Raw genomic sequence first — 21,309 nt, 5'->3', positions numbered from 1 at the left:
GTGAGAGAGAGAGAGAGAGAGAGAGAGAGAGAGTGTGTGTGTGTGTGTGTGTAAAAAAAAAAGGGAGACGGAAAGAAATAACCCAAAAGGGATAGCAAATCGAGCCACCTAGGCATATAACTTAAATATCTCTCCTGTACAGTTTCAGGTATATAATGAGGTATATACATGGTCTGGTGCTTGCTTTCCGGTTGTTGGACTGCTGCTGGTGTTGGATGATCATCACCTATGTAGTACCTACTCCGTAGCTTCGGAGGGTTGGTGATTGGTGGATTGGTTTCTTTAGGATGTTGTGTATATTGACTTACTGTATATATTTTGATACGGGAATTGTTATTGAGTAGGACTCGTTGTATGGGTGTTTTCTGTTTTGGGTGGTTTGGATAGTGGGTTGTTTTTTTATTATATATATGTGTTGGTATGTATGTAGGATTTGATTTTTTTTGAGTATAGCTGTACTCAATAGTTTTATTATGGAATGTATATTTTAAGCTCCATAATCAATGATGCTTGACAAAACTTCTGTTACATGTACTAGTTGAAGTATAAATAAGTTATTCAATGTATTAAACATCGGATTCTTACACTGCACTAGCCTATGCTGTACAAATCTCATACACTTATTTCCAACATGAGATACAGGTCGAATCTATCTTCAGAATGCCTTCTCAAACAAACTGGTCCCAAGCAGAAAACACTCGACTCCAGCATTAAAGCGATAGAAGCAAGAAAAAAGAAAAAAACAATTCACAATTGAGAAATGAAATTGGGGACACTGTTCCGTCCCGTTCCAGCCATCCAATGGCCTTTCCAAACGCCCATCATGGTATTATAGCTTCTCCCGCTGCCCGTGAATTCTAAGTCATGATCATATAAACGCCAATAAGGGAAGAGTCGCAAACGTGGGCATCTATCCGGTTCTGGACTTCTTTGCCCGGTCGCTGCTGTACTCTGGTCTTGTCTTCCCATTTTCGATCGGGTGCAGATGTATGCCCATGTCGGGCGGGAAGTCAGGATGTAACATGCTGAATCGGTGTGGGTTCTGCGGAATCCCGTCTGTCTCGGCCGGGACCGGTTCTACGAGGAGCTGGATCAAGCCCTTATCCACATAGCCTGCTGGCTTTGCGTGGAGACGGTCCATCCTGGCCCAGTCATCATCCACTTCCTCGTTCATCAAGGGGGGCAGCGGAGGTGCGCCGTTGTTGCTGGGTCGCGCATGGTAATTGGCGAGTATATTGTAAGGAAGATTGGGACGGACGGCCGGCTTATCCGACAGCTCGGCGAGCGCATTAAGGGCATGGTTGCCATGTCCACGGGTAGAGCGGGTAGCATGGAAATTCTGGCTAGCGGTCCGCGCCATGTCGGTTGCAGGAGTGCCGTTGTCTTCCGTGCCATCTGCCCCAGACGCGTCTTCCGCATCGGTGTTGTTACCGTTTGTCGCTGCACCGGAGGGCTGATCGGCACGCTTAGAGGTAGAAAAGAAGTGGACGGTGGCAACGTGCGCTTGATTAGCATGGGCACTCAGCTCCTTCTCCGTGAACAGGGACTGTATAGAATAAGACGGGGCATGCTGCTGCTGCGCCACCTGGGCCTTCGCACGCTCAGCCGGGTTAGTGTAGCCACCCTCTCGTACCGGGGATCCAACGTCCTCCTCAGGAGCCTTCCGCTTTCTCTTATTGAAATCTGCCAGAATACCATTGCCCAGCTCGTCCACCAGATCGACACGGTGGCGGGTGTGTCGGGTTTTGCGGTTCCCGTGGATCCCGCCAGGACTAGAGGGATTGGTGATGCTGAACTGATTGGGATGCAGAAGCAGAGCATTAGTATCTGCAATATCCAGCTGCTCCTTCTCGCGCATCAGGCGAGTCCTCTTGCCCGTTATTGTCTGTACAAGGCGCTCTCGAAGGGTAGCGGACAGATGGTTGTATTCTTCTTCGGCAAAGTGGACGCGAAAAGCGTATTCCTTTTGAAACCGTTCTAGATTACTATTATGGCGGTGCTGATACAAAGTTCATTAGCACATGCAAACCTTAAAAAGGATGGAGAGGCCGCCAGTGCCTAACAACACGACGATGCAAAAAAAAGAAAAAAGAAATACTGCTACATGGCCCAAAACAAGGAAACACTTACCACCAGCATAGCCAAATCTGCATCCTTTTCGGTTTTAACCTGATTGACCTCCTGCACAAAGCGCGAATACCACATGCCAGCCAGACTCGACATCTCCTTTGCGAATTTTCCCCCGCCAACAGTAGTCTCTATCAAATGCGCGATCTCTTCCGACGAGTCCGGCAGAGGACCAGGCGAGTATGGATCGGCATTGTTGATGAGGGTCATATCACATTGCAAGGCATGGAGCTGCTGACGAAACTGGGTATCTCGGTTTTGGCTGAAGGAGGCCGTGAGGTCTTGTAAGCGCTCTTGCAGCGCGCTGCGCCGCTTGTCTCGCTTAGAAAGAGGTACGCTGGTCGGTGGGCTTGCGGATCGGCCCCTGGAGTGTAAGCTATTTACCAAACTGGGGCCAGGGCCACCAGGCACAGGCGATGCCGGTGCAGGAGAGTAAGCCATGGCTAGTCCAGGCCTATACTAGCTGGCCGCAAGGTGAGCAGGTTGTGAGAGGAAAGCAGAAAGGTGTGCAAAATGATTACTTAGTGGTGCAATCACTACTACTTGGTAGGGAAATCACTGCAACAAAAACCAACAAACAAAAGACTTTGAGGAAGAGCACACATAAGTAATTAGCGGACAGAAAAAGAGGAGAGACTGTGGTGAGGAGACGAACAAACCGGTGCTGAGCAGAGAGCGGGAATCCAGCCGCTGGCCCGATGCAGTATAGTGCCGGCAACATTTTACACCGCTCGGAGATGATAGTAAGATTCTGTACTCCGTAAGTTACATACTTCTAGACAATACAAAGAATTCTCTCTGGTACAGATACTATTTATGTCTAAGAATATTGGTACTTAGGGTTACATCTTACTGAGGCTTGTGTTTATTTTCTGTGGGTGAAACACGATACACCGAAATGAAATGAAGCTGCCTGTCTTGGTCACAGGGTGGATGACGTTGTATCTCTCACACACTCCAGGCGAATCAGATGTTGTGGAATGGCACTGGTGATAAGCATCCAGTCAAGGGTGATAAAATAACCCATCACTAATACCCTAGAGGAAAGAGGTTTTGTATATCATGTAGGCCATATAGTATGGTTTCATTTGGGTTTGATCATTTATATCCATAATCTAAACATGTTGGTCGTCTCGCTTCACAAAGCACAAAACAAACACCGTAAAACAAACATGCTGGGTATTTGTACTCCGAATTCGATATGAAAATGCAGTTTAATGTCCCTGGACTGTCCACCAAAAAAGTCATGTCCAGAACCGACACCATAGACGCCACCATGTTCACTAGTTCCTCCCGTTTTATTCGCCATGATGTATCCAAAGAAAAATAAATAAATAAATAGGTTAAGAGGTTTGACGAGCGGGAGGCTTGAAAAGAGTAAGAAAATTAGATCCGTAAAGGAGGCACCTGCAGTTGCGCCAACAACAGCGACAGATCTTAGTGGGACCGACGAATCACGAAAACTCCAAGTTCGATCCCATCGCGAGGTTCAGTTTCCTCGCCGTAAGGTCGCTTTCTGATACCATCGAGAATCTCACCCAGGAGCATGGCGGAGGTCACCTCTTTGTCCTCCAGAAGATAATTGGTGGACATATTCGAAGCGGCTTTTGCTGCGGGTAAGCGACGGCCGTTCTGCCAGTAAAGACTGAGTACTTCTTTCATCCGAGTCCTTTCTTGGTGGATGAACCACTCGGTCCATACATGACGATCGATGTGGGCACTGCCCTTGCGTGCATCGGCAATGGTAAATTGCGATGACGACGAGCTCAGGTCAGAGCAGAGTTGCGCAAGTTTGTTGCGCATCGTGTCAAAGTCTTCCATGTGGCTGACAGTGGAAAGTTTCCCCAAATAGCGGCCTACGTCGGCGGATAGTTCGTTTACTACCACCAGCTGTCGAAGTAAGGGATCAAGGATAGGTCCCAGATATTGGGATTTGAAGGTCGAACCACCTCTTTTTGTCGGGTATATAAACAGTAAGGACCCTCCGTCACGCGAGAGCTCAGACATCCGATCGACCAAGAACGATGGGCGGCCGGGATTAAAAAGGTCCTTATATTCTTGAGGAGATGATGGTGGAAGGTACCGTTCTAGGACTGAGAGGTTTACGCTAAACGGAGGTACGACCGGCATGGGAAAGCGCAATGGCTTTCCCTGGATCACACCCCGAAAATCATGGTAAGCGGACACCACAGCCGCACTGGAAAACACACTGGAGTTGAAATAATCATCCGCAGCGAATAAGGAGCGCGGGGTGTTGGGTGGGGAGTACGGAAGGTTTGAGAGACTGAATTGTTCGGGAACTGCATGAGTAATGTTGATATATGATGGCGATTGTCCCGATTGGATGCGCCGTTGTACGGCCTGAATGAGGGAGCAGAACACGTCATCATTCGTGTGGACGGCTGCGTTCTTATCTGCTGTGCATGGGTAAGGGAGCATTTGAGAAACAATCTTGACGGCTTCACCGGTATTACTCGGGTATGGTAGGGAAGACACTGCCGGAGAAGATATGTGAGTCTAATGATCACCCATGGTTCTAGAATCATGACCTACCAGTCGTATCGATGCCATTCTCAAGCCAAGAATTAAGATCACAATCCATCTCACCAGATGAGCCTGGACTTCCGGAGCTCGAGGGAGAAACGTTCGAGAGTTGATCGGATGGACTACTCAGACCGTCTGAAGTAGCACCTCTGGCAGCGCTGTCCACATTAGGACCTTCGTCCATGGGCATTGGCCCAGGCTCTCTGCTCAAAGGCGATTCGAAAAGTAGCATTCCGGACCGAGGATTCCACGCTACGTACTCGTCGTCTTCCGGAGGTGTTGGGGGGAGAGCAGTGGGGTAGTCGCCTTTGGTCTCGAAGTCCCACACCGTAGAAGTGGACTGGGATGCGCGAGTCGCCAGCGAGCTCGACGCCGCAGAAGTAGTATGAAGACGGAGACGAGAATCAGCTGATTGGGTGCGCGATTCGATTCGACTAGATAACTTCGTCTTCGAAAGGCCGGGATGGTCGAAGGATGGGATATGTAAAGAGGCGTTGCTTCTCGATAGAAAGCGAGACACGGGGGATGGCTTCGTTAGGAGTGATCCCTGAGATGCTCGCCGTTTAAGGCGGCCGGAGCCTGTGTCCGAGGAAAATAGAACTTGTTGTTGCTGAGGAGATACTGGGCTTAGTTGAGATGAATTCTGTCTCTCTGGAGAGGTCACGGCTCCCTGTTGCGGTGAGCCAGGTTCCCCAGGCATATATGAGGAATTGGTGGAAACGCTAGAGTCTGAGTATGGCGAACACATGACAAAGTTATCTCGCACCACAGATGAAGGCCGATACGGTCCATGGCACTGTGGCTGATGCATCCAATTGGCGAGGCCGAGCAGATGTGATCGAAGAATAGTCTGTGGACGAATTCCCCGACAGCGACGACGGCTACGCTAGCATGGATGGTTTCCAGGGATTGGTGGAATACAGTCAAAAGCCGTCCTGTCCGTGATGTATCCCGTAAAGAGCGTGGGTCTCGCGCGGGGGGTGACTTTGAGAGGGTTTGGCGAGATTGGTGGAGGGGTGGGAGGGATGCTGAGTTGAAAGAAGACGGGACGGGAGAGTGAAGAATGGAAGGCGGACGAGGCCCCGGTAAAAGAAGGAAGCGAGGAGGGTGGAGGGGATGAATCGTGATGACACGGTGGGGAAATAAGAGAGATTTCAGGAGAGGAAGATAAACAGGAAAAAGGGAAGAAAACGAAAAAAGGAAGCAAAGAGAAGCCGTAGAGAAAGAAGGAAGAGAAAGGAAAGAAAGAGGAGAGAAAGAGAAGAAGAGTCGTCAGGCCAGCGGCTCGCAAGGAGAATAATGACGCTTGGGAAATGACCCAGAGGCCCAGACACAAGAGACTGACAGCCCGAACAAGAACAAGAGACTGTCCCTCGGGCTGCGACTTTCCACCAGCGTTCTAGACCGGGCGGGCTTGGCCTGATTGGGGAATCCATGACACGAGGTCCAGTCGGAGGCATCGAATGCTTGTGCAGAAGATGCATTAACGTGTAATTATGTTTACCAGTAATTTTGGCCCTGTTCGAATTTTCCCCTATTGAATCTATTTAAGCATAATGTCCCTGCTCCTTTCCTGTCCATAACATATTTGGTTTCGGGTTTCTGATTACTATTTTCTGATATTGACCATGCTTACCTCCCCTAACCTATTGTAGAAGGGTGTTAATTATGGAGCACCACCACTGCAAGTCGCCTTACCCCTAGTAGGCCGCCGACCTGTCTAGGCCCTCATAGTGGCTGATCGGGGCTTAGCGTCCACAAAAAGCTGACGATACCGTAACGGGAGATACACGGACCTTCCAAAAAATCCCATCAGATTTTTTTGCCTCCCAAAGCCTGAGACCCACTTTCTGGCCTCACATTGGGGATAGACCCTTGGGAATGGAGAATGTTCGAGCACTGGTCAAGAGGTGGTTCAGGAAATTGGATGGGGTCTGGGATTAATGACTCTTGCTTGGATGGATGACTTAATATGATCTGAGTTTGGTGGCAGAAGGAGGATGACTTGGTGATCGGCCGGATCTGGAGTGCTCCCTCTTCTTTGTCTGGACCCTTTGGACACCGTGACTCCGACCGGATACCTAAAAGTTGTTCTTGTATGCATCGGGTACAGAGCAAGTCACCACCGCTCTGGATCTCTCCGTAATACGGACCAGCATCACTTCTAGATTCTCGATCACTGCTACCATATCTAGCAAGGCAGAAGACCGGTAGGAAGGCAATTGTACCACCCAAACTGGGAGTACCGGTGGTTTCGTTCAATCTGATCAATCCGAGCGGAAAATAGTCCCTGATCCAATCGCCCTTTCCGAGTAGGATGGAATGGAAAAACTCAGTCAATAGCGTATGGAATAGTTCAGTTTGACGAGACTTTCGGCACAACCGACTATCAGACCTCTGGGAATGTGCTGGAAAAAAAGCATAAATACACGTCTCCCAGGTATTCCTGGAAGTCATATGGCTTAAGTCAGATAATAGCAGGTGAGTCTTATTCCTGTCTTGTCAACACTCATTGGTCGGCTCGAGTTACATATCGAACTGGCACAACATCCATCCTTCCACCTCAAGTCTAGAATCCCCCAATTCTAAAATCCAGCAAATAAAAAAAGGTTAAGTCGGTAAAGGAACGATTGGAAACCAAACTGATCCATACGCCTCAGGAAAGCGGGAAAAGTAAAAGCAAAAAGTAACTACTAGTCTCTATTGAAATAAACTACTTATCGTCTTTGGGTGATTTATTATTATTATTATTATTATTTCTTTTCTTTTTCCACACAAGTTGTCGTGCCAGAACAATTGAGAATTATTGACGTCGACATTCTTCCCCGCCCTGTCTCTCACGGGCTCTGATTGGGCCCATCCGCCAATGGCTTGCATCGCCCGATCAAGTCTCCACTGCCGCTTGCAGGTGGATTGACGCCTAGACTCAAGTTCCGTGCTGCCGAAGAGATCCGCCTTGATCTGGCCTTTTGCTCACTTGTCCCCATCGCTGACCGCCTATGATTATTGGGCTGCCTTGTCATCGACCATGGTTACTCTGCTTACATACGTACAGTACATGCACAGGAGAAGCGAGAGCCAAGAAGACATTAGTACAGTACAGTACACAGCATCCATGGTAGCCCCAGCCCTAGTCAGGGCTCCTTGTACTCCGTATGTCTGCGCAAATGGATCGGATCTATCTTGTACCTCCCTGTTAAGGAAATACATTGAACGTTGCAGATCTGGAAGACACCGGGGGGGAAGGTTTGGTCATACTCCTCGTTCATTTTCTTTGTTTTGTCTCTTGAGCTTCGAATTCCCAAGACTACGGTCCTCTGTTGGTTGTTCTCTTCTTTGTTGATTGTTTGTGTCCTACAGGCGAGAAAGGTAAGTACAGGTCGTTTCTGGATATATCTGACCGTTGGCTTCTTTGGGCAACATGCATGCAGTTTTAACTTCTGTGGGCTTGTCAGCCCGGTTATGCTCCGTATTTCTTATGGAATATGCCGGGAGCACCTGATATCATTCTCGCGATTTTCTTTTCCATCGAATGGTCGGTTTCCTAATTCTCTCCTTTGAATGAGGTACTACATAAAATCCGTACCCGAATATGTACCTAATAGTGAAGAACAGTTAAAACCACACAAACCGAATACAAAGAGAAGAGAGGCAAAACGACCGGGGAAAACAAAAGAAGTATCCTTGTAGAAGAAAAACAAAAACAAAAACAAAACCACAGCCCGCCATTGATTCCATCCACAAGGAGTACTATGTCAGTAGTCGCAGGAAATCCAAACCCAAAAAAGAAAAAGAAATAACTTGCATTACGACTACCATTCACAGACACAATGCCGTCCAACCAACTACCATTTCCTATTTCCAATACAGAAATAAAGAAAAATAAGAGAGAGAGAGGGGGAAAAAAAACCATGCCATTCTTACCCATCCATCCATGGAACCTCAAATGAAAGCCCTACCCTATATTATCCAAACCACCACCCCCAAGCGAAGAAAGAACCTCCTATCTTCAAACAAACCCCAACCAAGGAAACCTCGCGTGTCAGGTTGAACCTACAAAAGTATCAGATGCTGAGCCAGATCCCTGTCACTGGGATTTTCCCAATAAATGGTGTCCACATCCACCCACCCCACCTCATTATTAGCGATAGATTAGTTATTAAATATGTATTGGAGGGGGACGAGACTCGGTACGCAGAAATTGGACCCGGAAATTTACATAAACAAACAAATACGTCGTAATCAAATAAGAACAAGTTTTTATGTTGGGGTCCTTCTTTTTACTTTTTTTCTTCTCTCTTTTTGCCCACAATTTTCTTGTTCTCGGATGATGTCCCGTGTCTCCACAGTGACTTGTCTCAGATAGAGAGAGCGTTGCGTGGAGGTGATGTTGTTTGTTTGGCTGGGACAGTGGTGACGTCTTGCATTAGGGTTTTCTGGTTTCTGGTAGAGGTGGTGGTTGCTTAGAACAAGAGATTGATGGCATTTCTTGACCTGAGTTAAATTTCCCTGGCGGAGATATTCTAGGGATTAAAGGGGAGTTAGCGTTTTGTCACTGCGAGGGGTCGTCCAATTGGATGCAATAAGCAGCTTGTTTATTGTCTACGGAGTACTGGAGGTTATGGGATTTAGTTTCTTGAATAGTAGTAGGACTAGAGAATTGGATTATTTATTGATTTGCAAATGTATACAAGATCCCTCCCATAATCATTTCAATCCTCCAAGATCGCATCAACCTCAACTTCAACTAACATTCTCTCATCCACGAATCCGTTCACTACAACCATAGTTGCAGCCGCGCCTACCCCCGGCTGGCTTGCACGCCCCAGCACCTCAGTGTATCCTTCCCCAACAGCTCCACAATCTTTGTGTTGACTGACAAACATCCTCACACGCACCACATTCTCTGCTCCTTTGCCGCCCAGGGCTTGAACTGCCCGAATGCATTCTTGCAGAGCCACGCGTGTCTGCTGACGGGCGTCCCCAGGAAAGAGAATTTGAGGGGCATCGCTTGGGGACGCAGGGTCGACGGCTGTAGTACCAGAAACGAAGATTTGTCGTCCATGCCGGACAGCTCGGTAATAGCCAATCTTCTCTTCGAACGGCGATGACGTCGCGTAGACTTGTTTGAGTGAGCCGGGCGCAGGGGTAGCGTGAGGGTCGAGATCAGTAGTGTGTGAGGCCATGGTGGTAATATTGCTTGGTAAACAGGCCGGATATGCAGAATATTTCCAAAAAACGCGAATACGTGCCAATTCCCTCCTTCCCAATGATATTTATGGGATACGAGGCCTACCATGGAAGTGAGTCATGCCAAGTATCCGGGCGAGCGCCTTCTTTCGGCGCTCATCCGTGTCTCCATACTATCCGACTAGCCCGAATTGGGTCGACCTGCAGGACTAAAGACATTCCTAACGTTATCAAATCGTTAGGGGCGCTAGTTTTGTTCGTCTAGAGGTCTAGAGAATCTAGACCAGGCAACGATATGAGCTCAAGAAGTTACCGATCTTCTGCGGGGATCGCCGTGTCTGCGAGCATGGAATCTTTGTGGCCGATCTTGCCAATACGATGTCATGCAACGGCTACCCGCAACCTTGGAGAAGATCTTCTGCTCTTCTCCAGTCATTCGTGATGTAGCAGCAGACGGCTTCATCATAATTGGGTGGTTTGATTGCCGCAACGACTCACGACGGAAGTGAGCACTAGAATCATATGTTTGGGATTGGTGGCTTTGCCGATCCAACGCAGATCGGAGTTCCAGGCACTGCAGCACCAGCTGCTTGACGCCGTCGGTCAAAGCACATGCACGGTACTCGATGTCGGGCCAGAAATCATGGCCCCAGAAAGGATCTTCACGAACAGCTGTTTCTAGTGCCTCAAGCCAAAAGTCGAAGCTGGGCAACCGAGTTTTCCCGTGGAGCAGGTCCAGGCCTTGTAGGTGGTCGGACAGAAGGCAAGCCACGGCTACAAAACGAATCGTCGGCTCGGAATGTAAGACGTGCAGGACGATGCAAGCGGGGCATCGTTCGGTCAGGTACCAATCATGCTCCTCGGTGAGGATGCATTGAAGCCAGGCATAAGCACTGCGTGCTTCCCCTCGAAATGCCCGCTCCGACTCCGCTCCCTTGTGGCTGGGCAGTGCCCTGGCGGCGACGCGGGAGGCTTGGTGGTGAAGCAGAAACAAAGGAAGTAAGAGGGTGTGGATAATATCGCGATGCAGACGGAAGGACTCCTTGTCTTGATCGGAGCAAGAATGGCGATGGTGGGAGCAGAAGCTGCGGTGATGAAAGGTCAGCCACAATGGTACATCCCGGGTGGGTATCCTGTCAAACATACCTCGGGGCATCCATGCCCATATCTTGGCGCCTCAGGTGCTCTCGAACCGTTATAAATGCCTCATTGCGATCAAGCTTCTCTCCATCCTTCCTGGAGATCCGAAATGGTGAAACAACGCCGCTAGTCGACATTCTGAAACAGTGAATGTATCGCAAGGATGCGTCCGGGAGGGTACCGGTTGAAGGAAAAAGCAAAACTCGAGACAATTGCGTCGACGATGAAAACGCACACTTTGTCGCGTAATTGTAACTTTTTGGATGACGTCGACTACGGAAGGCGACCGATTCGGACAGACATAGAAATTGTGGAGGAGAGCCGTAGAACCACGGATCGCATGGTCCAGCACAATCGCTTTGTCGTCTGGAGATAATCGAGGGGAGGCGAAAGGTCGGGAGAAGGGAAAGAATGAAAAGGGAAAAGGAGAAGAATTGAAGGTATTTCGAGGAGCGTCGGTAGTACTAAATACTTAATAGCTCCATGCGATCTTTTTTAGGTCGAACAGGGAAATTCGCACGCATGCGGGAAGGGGGGTGTTCCAAATCAGGTGAAGACCCGTCTTCCACGCAAGCACTCGTCGATCTTATTTTTAGTGTCACCGTTAACGCATCTCCAACTCCTCCTTTTCATTAAATCGTTCATGAGCGCTCATCTCCGACGGTCTCCTAACTGTTTGAGATTCTTTCGATAGGTCTCGCACAGAGCACACAGCAGAATCCTTTCCTTCATTGTCGACTCCTTCACCCCCTTTTTTCCCTCTTTCTCTGGCGGTCAGGCTTCCTCCGAGCCGATTTTGTTTAATTGAAATGGCCCATTTGGGTACAGTTGATCCTAATTTAATTGCCTTGTGGGGCCCTCAAGGGTCTCGATCGAATTCCGAACCCCCTCGTCAATCCCCTCGTGCAGGCCATTATTGCATTAGTGGCAATGTTCCAAGTTTTCACGAGAAACAACATCCACTTCTCCATGAGACAAGTCACTAAGAACAGCACTAATTACGTCCGAAGTACGAAGTATAGTGAAACCAGTAGCCAGATGGCCCATTATATCATCGGTCGACGGCTGAAGCAATCATTGACCTAGTTGCCTTAGGCAGGAATGCGTCGGGCTAACACGGACATTGGAGTCCAGATCTCCCGGTTCTAATTGGTGCGTCCAAGTCGCTCGCTATCTCCATCAGGGGCTTTTTCCGGCCGTGAACCATACAAAGTCCTGAATACTACACAAACGTCGTGATCGTTCAGGCCCTCCCCCATGGACACCTTAACTTCATTTGGGGAGGATCGTCTAGACACCCCGACGATCTTGGACCATGCCAATTTTCACCCCATGTACTCGGGTTTGTGCGAGGATGACTTGACATTCCCCATGCGTTGCGACATTCTTCTCCTCCCAACGTCCCCTCGCTACATAGCACCTCCCCCTCTACGTATGTGCATTGTACATTCCTTAACCCCGCGGCAACATCTCAGATCAAGATTGAGATAGATCTCACTCTCTGATCTATCGCACACTGTCACACTGTGGCATTCTCAAGGCGACAGTTTCGTTACAGAGTAGGCTAAGCAATGCCATCGACGTCATTCTACATCTCAGAAACCCGGCATGCATGTGTCTCCAGGGCAGACGGCAGCACGCCGTATGGCTGGAGGTAGGGGAAGCATACTAGATGCTATCATGAAGAATGGTATCGTTGTATGATCTTTCGCCGTTTAAAATAGACATGTTTTCTTCTCCGGTTGAGACAATAAGGCCTGAATTGTGTCAGACACGGGACGATATCATTTATACCCATCTATTGTTGAATGCAGTCGCTCCTTCTTATTCAGTCCATAGATATCATATCATACTCGTCATTCAGATCTCCGCATACTGGAAACTCGGATGCACACACCTGTACATCTCGGAGGTGTCTTGAATTAAACCCCATCCTGTAACCCCTTCACAGCATTTACATCCCATAAGCCATGCGGCCGTTGTCCACTCTGTCTGCACTTGCTTGGCTGGGAGGTTTCCAAGCCTTACCAGTCGATGCGATACAGACCGTCTCCGCGGTTGGCTCCAAGTTCTTCTACGAGGATGGTACTCAGTACTTTCTGAAGGGTGAGCCTCCCTGGCGAATTGAATCCGCACTTTACACTAATTTGGTGCAATCCACGTAGGCATTGCTTATCAACTCATCCCGGAGGATCCCTTGGTTGACACCGCACAGTGCAAGCGCGATTTTGTTCGCATGGCCGAGCTGGGCACTAATGCAATCCGTGTTTACCACGTCGATCCCAAGGCTAATCATGATGGTTGCATGGAGGCACTTGCGGCCGCAGGAATCTACCTCTTCGTGGATCTAGACACATTCGATACGTCAATCAACCAGGTCAGGACTCGCATAGACATTAGTTGGGTAGAGCCCATGCTGACTTCCACATCTAGGACAAACCACAGTGGACACATTCCCAATTCGATCGCTATAAGGCTGTGTTGGACGAATTCCAAAAATATAACAACACCGCCGGTGTATTCGTCGGCAACGAGGTCATCAACACTAGGGAAGGTTCGGCCGCCGCCCCGTATGTCCTGGCCGCCGCGCATGATATCAAATCGTACCGCAACGAAAAAGGCTACCGGGACATCCCGGTTGGTTACTCAGCAGCTGATATTGCAGAGCTGCGACCCATGCTGCAAAATTATCTCGCTTGTCGTCCCGAATCTGCTGACCGACTGGATTTCTTCTCACTTAATGCCTATGAGTGGTGTGGTCCCTCATCGTACGAGACATCCGGCTACAAGAGACTTCAGAGCCATGCAAGCGACTACCCTATCCCGATCTTCTTCTCAGAAACAGGCTGCAACGTGGCACGGCCACGGACCTTTGAAGACCAGGCTGCCATTTTCGGTCCTGAGATGTCAAATACTTGGTCTGGCTCTATTGTCTATGAATGGATCCAGGAGGCCAATGACTACGGTCTGGTCAAATATGGTCCACCCTCAGGCGCCTCACCCGCCAAAATGCTCGTACAGGATGGCTTTACTCGCCAAGGAGAACCTATTCCGGTGGATCCCGACTTCCACAACCTGAAAGCGCAATGGGCGAGGTTAAGGCCTACTGGAGTAGCCTTGTCGGACTACATGAAATCGACTTCCACTATCAGGCCTGCATCTTGCCCCACTTCGACACCAGGTGGATGGGCCGTGGATTCTCACCAACCTCTTCCCACTCTTCAAGGAGCTACCTCGGGCGTGGTAGGTGCCGGTCCAAATCCTGGTTCCAAGTCTGGGCCTGATTCGGGATCGCGTCCAGAGCACCTTGCAGCACGTGTGACTTCAGCTGCACTCTCCAATCGTGCCGTCAATAGCGCATCCTCGGGAATGAGGAGCTTTGATCGTCTTGCAGGCGGATCCCTTTTCCTCTGCATGTCGATCGGTGCCTTAGCCCTGTGGCTCTAATGACCATGTTGGATGACTAACGCTAGCGTTGCCTCTCCGTCTTTCTTTCTGATTCCTTGTCCCAGAGACAGTACAGTTGTTACGTGAAGCACTGCTGTCAAAAAACCACCCTTACACGTTCTAGTTCTTTAAATAGCATCATAGGTGCAGGCTCGCCTGGCAGACTGAAATCCACTCATTTCATGCAATGATCGCTACTCTAGAAGTCATTCTAATGATAGCTGACAGGTTCCCTTTCAACAAAAAAAATACGGTACTAAGCGTCAATAAATCATAGTTCAAAGCAGTACCAATACATATACATTACCTTTAGTCCAAATGCATATATGCATGCATAATGTACAAAACCCAAATAGTAGTTCTGACTATTGATTTGTCACTTTGAGTTTTGCCCAATGGGGTTACAAGGAAAGAAAGAAAGAATATACGGTGTAAGGGGGGCAGACAATCGATTTTTCTCGGCAGACGCGACTAAGCGGTCTCTCTCTCTCCCCTTCTCTTCCACTTCGTCGGAAAGAAATCAAAGAACTAAAATGGGAAATGTAAAGTATGAATGATAACTTGCCTTTTGGGGCGCACGTGCTTTGGGTCTGGGTTTGCGGTGGAATAGATGTGTTGTTTTTTGAGGTTGTCTGGGTTACCGGGTATAGAGTCTATGTAGGTAGTAGCTTTGTCGGTATACATTTTGGGATTGATGTATTGGATAGGTACATGTGTGATGATGGATTCTGGCATATAAATGAGAGGCTAGACAATTATCGTGCAAAGATTTGGCATAGAACTTGTTTCTGAATTATTATACTATGCATATCCCCATTAGATCTAATCGAGCCTCCCCCATATTCATATTTCATCGTTGCGCGGAACAGAACATATACAACCAAAGAGAGCATGACGCATAAAACCAAGAGAGGCAGGGAAAATAATATAACAGAATATGATAAAGAATATCACGAAAACCACCCGGAACTGCGTATGTAGCTAGAAATACAATATAAAAATATGCTTGAAAAGCGCTTGGAGTAAGGGTATTGAATGAAGGTAGGAACGAAGGATATTGATACAAATTCGAAGGAAAGGGTTCAGGAAAGTGTGTCGTGAAGTACATAAAAAAGGGGGTGAAAAAAGAAAGAGAAAAAGAGGGAGGGAGTATAAAGTACGAATAGGTGGAATGGTTAGAAGCGACTGATACTGTCACTCAAATTGCCATTCTGTAATTCCAAGATGGGTCGTACCAGGGGGCTGCGTCTGAGTCAGTGTACCGGCGACTCTCCTGGTCTGTGTCACTGTTCTCGGAATAGGCCACCGTAGGGCCAGAGAGGTTGAAGCCAGCCACAGATGGTGATGGGGAGGGAGTAAATCCTGTAGACCCCTCTGAGTAAATAGGAGAGTTCGTCGCTACAGATAGAGGTGAGTGTGGTGATGCTGATCTGGAAATCGAGGGAACAGTGAGTCTTGGTGTTGTTGCATGTGGCCCCTCGTGTAATCGACCCTTCGGGTTTCCGGTATGACACTGTAGGCGTGAGGAGCAGTGCATATTAGCTACTCTGCCTAGTTGGTGCATTATCACAGAGAAGTGATGTTCAACTTGATATGCGGAGGGTCGATCGGCGGGCTCTTTATTCAACATGTTCCGTACTACAGCTAGCATTGGTCGAACAGCCTGGAACACAGGGTCTTTTTGCTTTTTCGAGTCGTGATCCAGAAGAGTAATCCATGAGGTGACTTGGTTAAGGTTCCGATCCAGATGGAAGGAGCAATCAGCAACGCCTCCTCCACGGCCGGCGGTTCGATTCTTCGCCCCGCGATGATGGGCAAATGCAGAAATCTTGCGCTTACAAAGGTGGGTGAATATATCCAGAATTACTGCCCCGAGAGAGAAGATATCTGAAGCTTCCGGGTCAGTTTGATGTGATTCCCATGTGTGGACTACGGCCACACTGGAATTTGTACCTGGCAAACCGACCGGGTTCGTCACTGAAGAGGCACGGTTCGAAGAAGATCCCGATGAGCTAGAAGAAGTGATAGAGGGCGTGTATAATATAGGCCGTTTGATGGAGGATATGACGCGTTTACGAGCACTCCCATTGCTGGATCCCGAAGAGGACGACGCAGCAAAGGAAAACCGAGATCCAGGAAGACCAACACGAATGGCGGTGCTCTGAGAAGCCATTGAACCAGATCTTGGGCTAACAGACTCATGTTCCGCCCGGTGTGGTCCTTTCAATATTGACAGGTTTAGCTTCATTGGATGCGCTGACTGCTTCCGAGCTGTACGCCCACCCGATGGGAGGTCAACTCGTTGTGGACCTGCTTGCTGGACACTAGCCAAGCGTACCCAGCGTTCTGGAGCACCATACTGATATGACTCCACGTCATCTACCTTGACTGGAGGTAACAGGGTATCGAGAGCTTCGAATTGGCCCAGAAAGACTCTGTAATCTGCATCAATGAGTACGTTCGAAGGGCGAATGGCGCCATGAACCTGACCATGCGCATGGAGCCATGAAAGCCATTTGCGAGACAATGTGGCCAATTAAGCAAAATTTCTCGGCGTTGGGCTTTGGGGAGACGCTTGAAGTGCGACGGAATATCGGTGAGGAAAGACATCAAAGTGCGTTCGTATACACCCGTGAAAAGGATACACACAGTTTTGTCGACAAAATAAGACCCGTATATCGAATATACATGGTCATGCGCCAGTCGTCTCAACGACTTAATCTCTTCAAGAACCTCATCTTCTTCGAAAAAATGCGGTGCCCCTCCAATTGTGACTTGCGTCCGCAAGTAAACTCGACAGACAGCACTAGCTAAGACAACCCTTTCAACACCCTCTCTCACAAGGGCTGTTCCAGTTCGCAGAAGCTCCACGGGGACGCCCTCATTCTCCGTATATTTTACGTATTCGCCTTCGCCAATTCCGCGAACAATGAAACGCCATTGGGCAAGGAAGAACTTTGATTCCAAGGAAGGGTCTTCATTTTCTGGCGAAAGGTGAAGGCGATCGACGCTGTGAGCCGCAATAGGCAGATCCGAGTCATCAAATGACTCATCTACCAAGGCGAAAATGCGATCTGGAATCCCGATATCGACCAAAATGAGAAAAAGTCTCCCCGCCTTGGAGAGAATCCAGTCGAGGTACGTCTCGCTAGTCAGGCCCTCTCCCCAGGGCAAAGGCTCCACGAGGCGGTGCAGGATGTTGGACGGTAGATGACCGAAGACATATTCTGAGGATAGTGTAGCTTTGATTCTATCCTCGGGCCACCAAAGAGACGTTGTGACCGACATCGTGTACACTCATGGCGCATCGGCCGAGGCGGATGACTACCGGGGAGGGACACTAATATAGGTGGTTCAAGGTAAGTTCAGTCTAGTAAGGCAAATAGCTTTACTGTAGACGCCACTAAATGAGTACCATATAAGAGGTCATGCAATAGATCGGAAAGGGAAACAAGAACAGAGTGGGAAATAGACATCGGCTCTTCGTCAAAAGGACGAGAGTCACCATCATTAGTGGACACAAAGCTTATCAAGCGCACCGCAAGGGGTATCCGCGGTATTATTGAAAAAAAAAAGCCGGTCGATAGTACGGAGTAGTCACTAGGGCATTAGAGTATGACAGAAGAGGGGAACCTTCAATGGACGGACTCCACGATGCCGTACCCAATGGCACATCAGGATGATCAGAGGATGTCATATGCTTCCATATTCAATAGCCCTTGGAATAAAAGAAATATGGAGGCACGGTCACGTTAAAGATATTAATCTAATATTGAGGTAACAGCCGTTTCATGATGGGCGACCAGAGAAGATAGCTGTGGCCAACGGTTCATGAAACTTCATGGAGAATGGGGAGGTCTGGAACTAAGTGGATATATCGAGTCTTGGGGCAGTGGAGATGCATGCTCCCTGTCCAAGAGGGAGCAGTAAGCGGATGATAGAAGGACGACTGATACTCAACACTAGTAGATAGATAGGACATCACGACTGAAGATAAGCTAATGAGCGTTGATGGATCACGGGGTACGCCCTAAGCCCCAATTGGTTTGCTCCGAGTTGCTATCGCATGATCAGTAACAATCCTCATTGTGAGCCATCATAAGCCTGAACAATCATCACTATCTATTTTCCCCGATTCTTGATATTAACGGATTGCCGCCGTTAGACAAGGCGTCTCAGGTCAAGCCATAATCCCATGAAAACCGGGCGCTAATCTGAATGTCGGGTCTAGAAAAACCCTCCTGTCAACTGTAGTTAATTTAGAACCACCAGGCTGGATTCAAGCTACACCATGCAAGTGAGGTCCTTCTTTGGGCAGCCAGTCGTCAGCCTTGGATGCAAGCTTATCAGTTGACAGCTTTAGCAGGTTGACTTACGCTATTAGTCACTTAATGAGCCAAGAGATAAGGCCGGGTCATCAATCAGTTCACCCAAGTCAATAGGGTTTGACCATCTTCCCATATGATCCAGTTTCGAAATCCCTCTTGAACTGAGAAAGGGCACAGCCTCAGAGGTGACTGTTGATCGCGAAATCCAAATTTTGGTCCTTTCGCCGCTGTCCGCGCTTCTTATCTTCCTCCGCGGTATTCTCCGCCTGTCAACGAAGGATGTTGCTTTTGGCGGCTCCAGTTTTTTGAGATCAGCATCAACTATAGAAAGTATGATAATGTGCCTCTTTAACTCCTCGGGCTGTCATTATGGTGATCAGGTTCTAGTATACGTCATAGCACGGTAGTTATACAAGTAATCCATGTCCCTGTAGAGAAAGGGCCTTTCTTCCCTAACAATATAATAAGTTAGTGGATCGATAGATCCATAGAAAGTGGGACATGATCGACTCTCGGGGTATTATCCATAAATAACTTGACCCTGACTAAGTAAATCTCAAGATTACGATTCATTCATTCATTCATGGCTATGTAGGTATATACAATCCATATTGGATATTAGTAGACAAAAGGGTAGCAGCAACAAGATATTTGAAGAAATGAAATGCATATCAACCACAAGTAATCTGGGCGAAGGCAATCAAAGGTCGCATCATAAGAATCTGTAGAATTGTCAGCTTCCCAGTACATCCTAGCAATGACCGATGTCTTCTTCTACTTTTTCTCTTTTTCTTTTCTCTTTTTTTTTCTTTCCCCATGACAATACCAGATTGCCCTCAGTAGAAATCACCAGTATGGCGTTTCCGTAAGCGTCGCACTCTACTACTAGCCCGATGGGCATTAGCGTCGACAGGCTGTTCCTCAGAGGACCGGCGTCTATTCCAAGCCTTCCGAAAATGTTGCTGCTCGTCATCCTGCTGTTTAGCTCGATGGACAAGGAATTCCTCATGAGCTTCCTTCTCTTCCGTCAAGGCCTCGATCTAAACAATCCCAAAGTGATAACTATCAGTACTTCATGCATCCATAACGACGCAGACGAAATATCTCTTGATTCCGAAGTGGAAACAAGCAAAAAATTAAGAAAAGCAATGGGCAGAAAAAAAAAATATACATACATAAGATAGCCACAACTCTTGCTCCGAGCTCCAGGCTTTCTGACACCTCCCCAGCTCGCTCCGTGCAATAGCCAAGTCGCGCTCTTGCTCTGCTGTCCATCGGCATCTGTCGCAGACAATGCTAGCCCAGCTTACAACCCGTACCAATCGAGATCGGCTACTGCTGCTGCTGCTGCCGCCATGATGCAGGTCCAGCTCGCTTGCGTTCACCGCCATCTCGGAGCCGGTTGATTGGGAGTCATCATCGTGGCAATGCACTGTGACTTCAAACGAGGGGGAATCGTCGATTCCTTTGCCCTTCCAGATGGAATGTTCTGGACGTTTAGTCAGGTAGGGGAGGCGGAAGATGTACCGAACGGTGCTGGCCACTCTCATCTTGGTATGTATAAAAATCTTCGGGTTCGGACGAAAGCTCCTACAAAGAAAGAACAAACGGGAGTAAATTGGCTTCTTGGAACTTGCCGCTTTCTCTTTTCAGGGATATTGCTCCAGTTTATATGTATGAGTATGTACTTTTTTACTCGGGATGGTTCGAATACAGGTCACTGCACTGGGCCATTCACAGCTTGAATACAGCCTATTACGGCCTAGATCACAGGTTAGGCTTCAAGAAACAAGGACATCAGGCTCTAGATGGGGCTATTTCTACGTCGACAATCCTGTTTGGCTAGAGACCACTGCCCGCAGTTTGGTCAAAACTACAACGGGACTGTTCGTCCCAAGAGTGGAGAGAGATGGGGAAAAAGTCGGAACAAATCGCCAAGCCATCATGTTTCATGCGCTGCAAAATAAGAAACCACATCCTTGGGATAGGAAACGTGGCGATCAAACTTTGCCTGAGTAAGGGGGGCGGCCGGGAATGGTGTTGAGCAAATCATCACCGTCCAAACCCCCGAAATTGGATAACTCATATGTACCAGTTGCCAGCGAAATATACAGCATCACAGATGTTCATACATGGTTTTTCATCATTGCCGTGCGACTTTCCCGACATATGTACTATACCTAGCACGCAGATCTCCAAAGTAAACGTGGCCAGCCAAAGGAGACAAAAAGAGCAGCGTAAGCGTAAATAGGAAGGGCCCTTTGAAGACTGTGAACCCCATGCGAAGAAAGAGATATAAGCCCTACAGGTTTCATGAGCCAAACATGCGATCGTAGTCCAGGAAAGGACATAAATCCCAGCACAAGGTTGAAACTCTTCAAGCAGCTGACTCTTGTACACCAACAAAATCACTTATAGACAAAAGAAACTTAGGGGGAATCTTAAACAATCCAAATGCCATCACAAACAAAAAAAACTGAGAAGCCAAAATCAAATGCGAGCCAGTGATTCAACGACAAAGTATCCACCCATT

At 48.3% G+C, this 21,309-nt stretch overlaps 7 protein-coding genes across 7 annotated transcripts; 1 reads left to right on the top strand and 6 right to left on the bottom strand.

Moving 5' to 3' along the window:
* Positions 1-744: 744 nt before the first annotated feature.
* On the bottom strand, positions 745-2,568 carry ANOM_006231 (Sds3 domain-containing protein; the record flags this gene model as incomplete). The annotated part of the gene is made up of 2 exons (XM_015551488.1): positions 745-1,999; positions 2,131-2,568. 2 exons carry the CDS (start codon positions 2,566-2,568, stop codon positions 911-913), a joined length of 1,527 nt encoding a protein of 508 aa, XP_015406601.1. The 3' UTR covers positions 745-910.
* A 996-nt stretch (positions 2,569-3,564) lies between these two features.
* ANOM_006230 (uncharacterized protein) lies at positions 3,565-5,419 on the bottom strand (the record flags this gene model as incomplete). Its single annotated transcript, XM_015551487.1, has 2 exons — positions 3,565-4,622; positions 4,681-5,419. 2 exons carry the CDS (start codon positions 5,417-5,419, stop codon positions 3,565-3,567), a joined length of 1,797 nt encoding a protein of 598 aa, XP_015406600.1.
* A 3,964-nt stretch (positions 5,420-9,383) lies between these two features.
* ANOM_006229 (YjgH family protein) lies at positions 9,384-9,857 on the bottom strand (the record flags this gene model as incomplete). Its single annotated transcript, XM_015551486.1, has 1 exon — positions 9,384-9,857. The coding sequence occupies one exon, from the start codon at positions 9,855-9,857 to the stop codon at positions 9,384-9,386; it is 474 nt and encodes a 157-aa protein (XP_015406608.1).
* Positions 9,858-10,096: 239 nt separating this feature from the next.
* ANOM_006228 (uncharacterized protein) lies at positions 10,097-11,138 on the bottom strand (the record flags this gene model as incomplete). The annotated part of the gene is made up of 2 exons (XM_015551485.1): positions 10,097-10,946; positions 11,008-11,138. 2 exons carry the CDS (start codon positions 11,136-11,138, stop codon positions 10,163-10,165), a joined length of 915 nt encoding a protein of 304 aa, XP_015406609.1. The 3' UTR covers positions 10,097-10,162.
* A 1,639-nt stretch (positions 11,139-12,777) lies between these two features.
* Positions 12,778-14,448, top strand: gel6 (putative 1,3-beta-glucanosyltransferase; the record flags this gene model as incomplete). Its single annotated transcript, XM_015551484.1, has 3 exons — positions 12,778-13,107; positions 13,167-13,378; positions 13,435-14,448. Exons 1-3 carry the CDS (start codon positions 12,972-12,974, stop codon positions 14,446-14,448), a joined length of 1,362 nt encoding a protein of 453 aa, XP_015406612.1. The 5' UTR covers positions 12,778-12,971.
* A 1,198-nt stretch (positions 14,449-15,646) lies between these two features.
* Positions 15,647-17,736, bottom strand: ANOM_006226 (protein kinase domain-containing protein; the record flags this gene model as incomplete). Its single annotated transcript, XM_015551483.1, has 2 exons — positions 15,647-16,883; positions 16,934-17,736. 2 exons carry the CDS (start codon positions 17,734-17,736, stop codon positions 15,647-15,649), a joined length of 2,040 nt encoding a protein of 679 aa, XP_015406613.1.
* Positions 17,737-19,612: 1,876 nt separating this feature from the next.
* Positions 19,613-20,397, bottom strand: ANOM_006225 (uncharacterized protein; the record flags this gene model as incomplete). Its single annotated transcript, XM_015551482.1, has 2 exons — positions 19,613-19,816; positions 19,952-20,397. Coding segments are annotated over 2 exons (636 nt in total), but the record flags the coding sequence as incomplete, so codon positions are not given.
* Between the last annotated feature and the right edge of the window lie 912 nt (positions 20,398-21,309).

Source organism: Aspergillus nomiae (assembly GCF_001204775.2).
Source record: "Aspergillus nomiae NRRL 13137 chromosome Unknown contig00146, whole genome shotgun sequence".
Classification (NCBI taxonomy): Eukaryota; Fungi; Ascomycota; class Eurotiomycetes; order Eurotiales; family Aspergillaceae; genus Aspergillus; species Aspergillus nomiae.
The sequence above is the reverse complement of the archived record's forward strand: the minus strand, read 5'-3'. Positions and strand labels throughout refer to the sequence as shown.